We start from the raw sequence: 8,540 nt of genomic DNA, 5'->3' as shown, positions 1-8,540 counted from the left end.
CAACCTAAGAAACAGCTGCTGCCACCCTGACTCACAGAGGGACAATCACCATTAACATCTGCATATTCTTCCTTAACTCTAAATTAGCAAGTAGGTAGAGTATAGGATGGATGGATGGATGGATGGATGGATGGATGGATGGAGCAAGCCAACATTATTGGGTGCATACATACCCAGTTAGAAATTGATCACTCTGCAATTTAGAATGTCAAGGAGCTTCCCTTAACTGAAAACGGTCAACAGAAAAAGGATTAAATGCAGTGTTCTGGTTGTAAATTACGTTTGCAAAGCTTGGCTGGGAAATCAAAACTAGATGCTATTTGTTTAATAAAAGTGAAAAATACTGAAATTTTGTTTTGTGTGAAGTTTCTATTAAATCCTAGGTTGGGGATGAGATGAAGCTGATATCATGGGGACCAACCAGGACATGCTTATTGTATGCTTAGATGCAAGTGGGGTTATGACCTCTGTTCGAATTACTTAGATCTGTCCTAATTAATATCCTAATATCTGGCTCTAGACATGCAGTAATGGATATTGTAGATCTTGTGTTCTATTTGATGCACTTGTTATAGTTAATCTGTACTCAGCCTTAAATGGTATAGTATAGATGTCTGTAAGGGCATCGCACCAATTAAATGGTCCATCCCAGGTGCCATATGGATCCAAATGGCTTTGGAATGCAGATGGGGGGTTCTCATGCCTCCTTCGTCAGTGATACTGTCAAAGTGGCTGCTGTATGAAATTTTAAAAATTGGGTTAGAGGGTGGAAACCTGCTCCTAACTGCACAAGTAAAAGAAGTATCAGAGTAAGCTTACGAGCACTTACAATCGGTGGTTTGGAATACATGAACATAGCGCATATTTGCACCTCTTTAAAGCGGGTGTATCCTTTCACAGTATTATATAGCAGCTGCAGTCAAAGAAAAACTTATCAGAGCCTTGAGCCGAGATCTCTGTTCACCCAATTTGGTGAACTGCCAGTGCAGAATGGGCAATCTGAGGGAGCAGGGCCCAGGCATTTCTTAACCCCTTTGGAGCCCCTCCTGTCAGGTTCAGCCCAAGAAACTCCATGAGACAGTTCTGGAATTGCTCTGTTCTTTATTAGCTTGCACCTGCTAGACAGAATCTCACCAGACTAATTCTAACTCCCAAAGTCTGCAACTAAACTACGAATTCCTTAGGGTGGTATCAGTCTCATCCCCTTTGCTTTCACATGCTCAGTCTGTGGGCTGAGGAGATGCTTCTCCCCATGATCTTGAACCTCCTCATCCAAGTCCTTCATCACACCTCCAACCTCCATAACTAAAACAAGCGGCATAGGAAATAGGGAAAATATAATGTAGACCCTAAATTAGACTTAGGGTTTTCTCCATTTTTAATGTTTAATCTAATTTCCCTCCAAACTCAGTAAAAAATAAAACATTCTGGCTTCACCTATATGAGTTACATTGTTCCACCTATTTTGCTTCACTGTCCTGCCCATTACATCCTTCTGCCTTTCAAAAAATGTTACAATGTTGGCCTTGTTCCACCCCTGCCTGAAAGATTTGTATGGGTGCAAACTGTATAGAGATAAAATGAATGAAATAGTATATAAGTGAGGTGTTAATAGAGCCTGACAGTTTCAAATGCAGTATCTATCCAACTTTGTAACGTTTTTGTATAGTGTACTTCTGAAGCTGCAGTTATTGTATTATTGACAGCATAATTGTTAATGAGATGGCCAGTGTGTTCTTAAAATACAATTCACTGAACATAAATTGAAATAGAAGCAACCTTGTTAAAGCGGGGAAAGAGAAATGATCCAGGCCACAGGTATGGAGGCAGCAGCATCCAAAAAAATTAAAATGATCAAATGGCTCAGTATTTTTTATTAAAGTTAACAAAACTAATCAGTTAAATTAAAATGGCAAATATATATCAGGTTTCCACAGACACTCCCAATTACTGGCCTATTAACTTCAAAAGACAATATGTTGGGTGGTTTCTATCAAAACTGAATTGTAGGGACAAGTTCTTTTGGAGAAAGGAATTTTGGCTAATCTGCCACTAAGAACTACTGTAGGTAAAACATGTCTGGTTCTAAAAAAGGCTTGTTGCTGAGCAGAGGTTATAGGTGTGATGAAATATGTACATAGTTTCTATCTGGGGTTTTCTAAATGTTCCTTGATATGATGTGAAATTAAACTAAATTCATTCTGTTGTTCAATATCAAGTAATCTGGTCTTAATAATGTGAAGGCTTGTTTATATTCTAAGGACACTAGCTGGTCAAGAGGGAGGCCAAAGAGGCAAGTTTTTTGAGTACTAATAAAATGCTTTCCCTCTGCTTAGATAGAAGTTTATGACTTGGTTCAGACTCATATGAAGACTGGACAATACCACTAGATGTCATCACAGGGGCTTTAGTAATCATACATTGCTTAAAGGTATTTATAGAGTCACGTCTTTGCAGTGACATTAATGCGACATCTGAAGAATCTGATATAAGATTTTCTCTCTCTCTTGAGACTGCCTTATTTCTAGTTTTTTACAATTCTCCAAATTTACTGTGCATAAATTTTAAAGTTAGTAAGGAATGTTCCCATCCTCAGAAACATTCCTGGCAAAACTGATTGCAATAATTAAATAATAATTTTCTCTTGTGATGTGGCCCATAGAGTAGCTTCACATACAGCAAGTCAGTTTGGTGGGTTGACTTTTAAACAACTGAGCCAGGGAAAATATACTCTCTTTTATCCTCCCAAGTTTCTAGGTTATGTTTATTCATAGAGATAGTTAGAACCACCTGCCTGAACAACAGAAAGCAAGTTATTTTAGTAGTGGGTTGCAGGTATAAATGCTCAGCTCCATGCAATTGGCCTTAAGTTCATCCAGCCCATTTGTGCTAAGTATGTTAAAACATTTTTCAGAAGAGGTTGGGAAAATAGCAGCAGGATTGGCCACAGCATTTTTTCTTTTTTGATATAGTAATAGGAGAGCTTCTATTCTAATCTTCAGCCCTTCAGCTGCTTCCTGCATGGGGTTAATTTTGGTAAATAACAAAGATGTAGTCTCTGAGATTAAAAGGCATCCCTTGGCAACAAGTTCTATTGAGGAAGACAATGAGGGAAGACAAGTATTACTATAAGCTGCTAGTTGATAAATGGAAATTGTACCACCCTCCAAGACCATTTTTGATAGATCTTGCTGAGTTGAATCTGTCGTAAGTCTCCTCCTTCATTATTGTTATCATTAGATACAAATTCCACATTATTCTTAGAAGGTAATGCCTCAATCAAAGGAGCATACACATTTGAGACTACAGAGGAGTCCAATATACTTACTAATGAATATGCTGGTAAAACCCTCCATTTGTTAAAGCCCTTTAAGGATTGTTGTGGCTTGAAGTTCTGTAGGCTTGTCCTTAGTTGCTTTTCTTATCCCCAAACTAGTCAGTAAAATTAACCTTCAAAAGCACTTGAGGGGAGAAATGTGGTTAGCGTTCATCTAGAGGGGAAACAAAATACAGTTTCTAGATATGGAGCTCCATGCATGAACTGTTACTGCATCACCATCTTCACAAGAGAGCCAAGATATTTAGAAGTAATTGTATTAAAATAATAAAAAATCTGCAGCTTGTATAGTGTGAGCCCTAATCTCTACCTACTTCTGTATATGTCTAGTAAAGTGGTAGACTACTTCCTCTTAATAAAGTAGTAGAGCAGATGTTACGGTAAGGTTAATGGAGACAGAAAACTGATTTTGGAATTTTTGTTTTGAGGTTAAAAAGTAAAATGGTTGTCTTAAATTAATGGATGCTAAGTTATTTAACTTGTAATTTTTAGAAGTACTTTCTTAAAAGTAGAGAGAGAAAACCGCTAAATTTTGGCAGGGAAATCTTGAAGATGGGGTGCTTTGGGGGCTTTTTTTTTTTTTTGCTTTTGTGCAATTCTCCTTATCCCTGGCTTATGGTGGCTTCTAATCAAATTCTGACACCAGACAGAATGACTGCTCACCAAACATCCGTTCTGTAGAATTGGTCATTGGCTGGATTACTACAATACACTAAGCCTTGTTTTCCTGAAATAATCGCAACTGGATGGGTTTACACAGCACACTAATCTAAACCATAAACTATATTATGGTTCACCGTTAGACATGAATCCAACCATTGTAGTTAAATGACGACTTAGGACAATGTGCATGTACAGCCCCTGCACTTGACTTATACAAATGTGTTTAAGTTTCACCGATCCTGAACATACGGCTCAGAGGAGCTTATTTCTGAGCAGAACAGGACTGCAATTTTAAGACGACAGCTTCAGTCGGGAGAAAAGATAGGCGGCGGCGCCAACAGGACAAAGATGACTGAGGCGCAGCCAACGTCACTTCCTCTCTTCGCTAGCTTCTCTTGCATCATCCACCTCAGGCCCGTCCAAATCTCACCCCCGCTGAACACCGAGTTGAAGTGTGGGCAGATATAGCCGCCCCAATACCAGGCAGTGCGCATGCGTAGGGGAGCAAAAGGTTAAATTCTGCGGGTGAGGAAGTGAGGGTACCGGCGGCTCTCTCCTCTTTCTCCCTCCCTTTTTTTTTTTTTATTTTTGCTGTCGGCGAGGAGTGTCATCGTCATGGCTGAGGAAGAGGCGCTGAGGAAGCAGGCAGATACAGTGCGGCGCCTCAAGCAGGAGAAGGCTAGCCCGGAAGAGGTAAGGCGATGAACGGGACTTTGACAGCCTTTTTCCATATTCCAGATTTCGGAGGCTCGTGATTTTCATAAAATGCAGGAAAGAGGCGCTTGAAGAACTGACATGTACTTGCTCTGTGTGAATAACATACGGTGCCACAGATCACCCCTCCTAAGGTGCACGTTGGGCTGATGAAGCAGCTTTCATCATTTCTACAGTACTGGGCAAAAATCATGCTGTTTGGGAGTTTCTCCATCTGCATTGATTCTTTGTGCAGTACTGTATGTTGAAAGCACACAATGCAGTGGCAAATAATCTGTAAAAACACAGGCCACATGAGAAGGTAAATGGAGTGTCACAGTCATCTCCTGCTTATCTTGAAACCAGCACTAATTTGCCTAAGGGAGTTAGGCTTTGTTCACCTGCATACAGGTGAAAGAAAGCGCAGTTAATAAATTGAATATAAGTCTCAAGTTATATAACATTTAAACACAGAATTACTTTATATCAAATATTTGGGCTACTCTGTCCTTCAAAATAATATTTGGGCTGCTCTGTCCTTTAAAATGAACCACAGCAATGTGACAATGTATTATGCCAAAAACCAAGCAGCATAGATCTCAGGAAATCCCAGGGATGGAGGCTAGATTGGGAAGGCAAATTAAAAACCCAGGAGAAGGCAAGGGCAGACCATGTGCATGTGGTTGCCAAGAAAATTACATGGATGTGTTTGTATATCCAGGAGGAACTGAGGCTGACTGGAGGGATTTTTATAATGGTAAGCACTGGCCCTGGAAGCCTGTCATTAACACTGTCTTATTGAAAACTGTTGCCTCACCTCCATTACCTTCCCCTTTCTTTGCTCATTAATCATTGGAAGTTTTTTTTCTTCTTAGTTGTACTTTACTGAATATGGGCAGGGGAAAAAATTCACAAAGGAAACTGAAAAAATCTCTTGTAATAATTAAATGTATGTAGAAATCTCCAAGTTCTTCAGTGGCCTTAACTTTGCATGCCTCAAGGATAAGGTACTAAATCAATACCAAGTCTTGACAAAGCTAGCTGAGCATATTTGAACAGCAGAATAAATGAACAGGTTTTCAAAGAAGAAGCTCTATTTCTAATTTACACAAATTAAAATGAGACATTGTTATGTGATAAGAGGCTGCATGTTTATATGTTGTTAGGAAAGAAAAAAACACCAGAAGTATATATTTTTTACTGGAGAGAATATTGTGCATACTGTATAATATATGTTTGGGTTTTTTGGTATAAGATTGGGTATTACTTTCTTAATCAACCCCAGCTGAGCATAAGTGCTATTTCCTATTCTATTAGCTTTCCAGGAAGCTTCTGGGTTTTTTTAGTACTTGTATATTTAAGTAATTTTTAAAAGTTTAAAGGAGATAAGAAAAGGTGGCTATGTTGAGCCATGAGAAGAATGGTAAAATTTACAGTAAGACAATATAGAAGAAGGATATTTGGGTCAGTTTATCCCAATTGGCAGCAATAAACAAAAGCATTGTGTGCTGTATGTAAAAACTAATACCTGTGTAACTTACACTGATTAAAAATAATATATTTCAGATCACAAAGCAGGTATCAAAGCTGCTGGAGATGAAGTCAGCAATGCATCCTGAAGAAGGGAAGCATAAATTTGTTTTGAAGACACCTAAGGTAAACTCTTTGACTTTTTCTTTTTTCCATTGCAGACACCAACTCATGGACCACTTATATGTATTCAATTTTATGCTACCAAAAAGTCTTTTTGGCATCAAGGGAGAATTTGATGATTCTTCATTATGGTCTCTGTGCCTCACATATACTAGATTGTCATCTGCACAAGCCCCAGCTTTAGAATCTACTGCAGCTGAGATAGATTTTTTTTAATGAGAAATTTATATCTAGTGTGCAAATGCCTGAGTGCAGTACCTGCCTTTCCCCCCAGTTTCCTTTTAACTGAATGTGGGTCTATAATGGAAAGATTTGTCTCTAAACTACATCTCATGCTGAGGGAAATTTGCTTTTTTCGAAGCATGTTTTCTATCTTTCTACTTTTGCAAGCTAAAGAAAGTGTATAGTAACAAAAATACTTAGGGGAGTAGTATCTTGCTTTCCTGTAAGTTCATGCTTGTTCTTCTGTAAGTATTCATCCTATGATATGAGCTACCATGACTGAAGGCCACATTCTGGTTTGCCCAGGTCAGAGTTCTCAAACTTGGTGGTACAGCAACCCTCTAAAATAATTTCACTGGGACTAGAATTGTACCACTTTTATTAATTAATTTTTAATCTTTAAAATTTGATATAAAGTGATATAATTTTATAAATTAAAACATAAAAATACTGAATTTTGCTAAGATGTACATTTCTATAGACACTTCAAAGACTATGGATCTATAACTGCACACTGTACTGGAAGTGATGCTGGAGACATGTGAATATTGCCAAAAGAAGGTGAACCTAACTATTGATAATTATCAATAGATTGCCAATATTCAGTAATTATTTATCATATGATCAATAGGTGTCAGTTGTTATACCCTACTGAAATGAGAATTTAATCTGTGTGAATTGCATTAAAATCTGTACTCCATGAATACATTACACTTTAATCAAATCATATTGTAAAAATGTTATTGACAGTTTTGACATAAAGGATTTTAATGAATACATTTAAACATTTTGTAAAATTGATAAGAGTATAAAAAGTTCATTTCCAAATGTTCCATAATAAAAATAATAATTTAAAGAACACATTTTGCTGGTGTTTCATAACAGAATGAATGTATAAATCTGTTTATAAGCTTTGTAGTTCTCAAAAATTCAAGCTTGACTGCCATGCCAGAGGTATTTTCTTTAAATATGTAGCCTCCCCCTTCTAAGTCATGACCTAACAGTTTGAGAACTCCTGGCGCAGATGAGTAACATAAGACAGTTTTGCACACTGTCAAAAATCTATAAAATAAGATGAGGTTATGACACCTTCTAATTTGTTATAAGTGGAACCTTCTTTATTATTTGGAACATGGCCACCTGGCTCATCAGCACTGGGCATCCTCTTATCATCCCTGAAGCATCGCTAAGTCTGTAATTTTTTTTGTGTCTACGTGTCCTAAAGTGGAGGATGTTCCTTTTGATAGTGAAGGCTTTTTCTTTGTAAAAACTATGATGCCCTGAATTGCATACAGTTGTGGCATTCTTATCCAATGTGCTGTCATTTTAAACAACAATCCTCCCATACATTTCAGCACAGTAGAATTTGGTTTTAAGGAGTGTTTCCTCTGTTTTCCTCCAATTTATCATAACCAAAAGGAAGACATTGGTCAGTCTCTATTTAGAGAGAGATTATTTTCCCCTTTCCTGTTGGTAATAACCAATAGAATCTCAGTATTCAATATGAAGTTGCAAGAGTATGTGAAGAAATAATTTGTTCCAATTTAAAGTTCTTAAATTGTCATCATAGTTTGTTATATGAATATGTGGTACTCCCAGTTTTTTATATTCCAGTTAATCTAATAGCATGGTGATCATGTAATATTCTCTGGAAACAAAACTTCAGAATCCCGCAGAATGCATTCGTTAACAGTTCTGTTAATGTTATGAATGTTTTGTTATAAATAACTTTTACAAATGATTTTTTAACCTGCAATTCATTTTCATTGTCATACTTAAATAAAATTTAGTATTTATAATTTTGCACTAAACAAATTTACTCTGAAATAACTCATCTGATTGCAGTCCAATTTATACTGACTCAGAAATCAGTCTCGGGGTTCAGTGAGATTAATTCTCAGCTAAGCACATGCAGGATTGCAGCCTTAATCCATTGTTGATATCTTCTGCTTCATATTTTATTCCTTACTAC

The 8,540-nt window shown here is 37.3% G+C and overlaps 1 protein-coding gene across 1 annotated transcript in view; it reads left to right on the top strand.

Moving 5' to 3' along the window:
* The first annotated feature begins 4,408 nt into the window (after positions 1 to 4,408).
* The window catches only part of HARS1 (histidyl-tRNA synthetase 1), a 35,910-nt gene continuing 31,778 nt past the window's right edge, over positions 4,409 to 8,540 (top strand). Inside the window, exons 1-2 of the mRNA XM_007430639.4 lie at positions 4,409 to 4,693; positions 6,260 to 6,349. Coding sequence (XP_007430701.1) covers positions 4,616 to 4,693; positions 6,260 to 6,349 — 168 coding nt within the window. The 5' untranslated portion in view covers positions 4,409 to 4,615. The remainder of the gene's footprint in view (positions 4,694 to 6,259; positions 6,350 to 8,540) is intronic.

The sequence above is a fragment of the Python bivittatus genome, unplaced genomic scaffold (assembly GCF_059951505.1).
Source record: "Python bivittatus isolate LINGU-HERP-01145 unplaced genomic scaffold, Pbiv_v1 ctg000960_np1212, whole genome shotgun sequence".
Classification (NCBI taxonomy): domain Eukaryota; kingdom Metazoa; phylum Chordata; class Lepidosauria; order Squamata; family Pythonidae; genus Python; species Python bivittatus.
The sequence above is the reverse complement of the archived record's forward strand: the minus strand, read 5'-3'. Positions and strand labels throughout refer to the sequence as shown.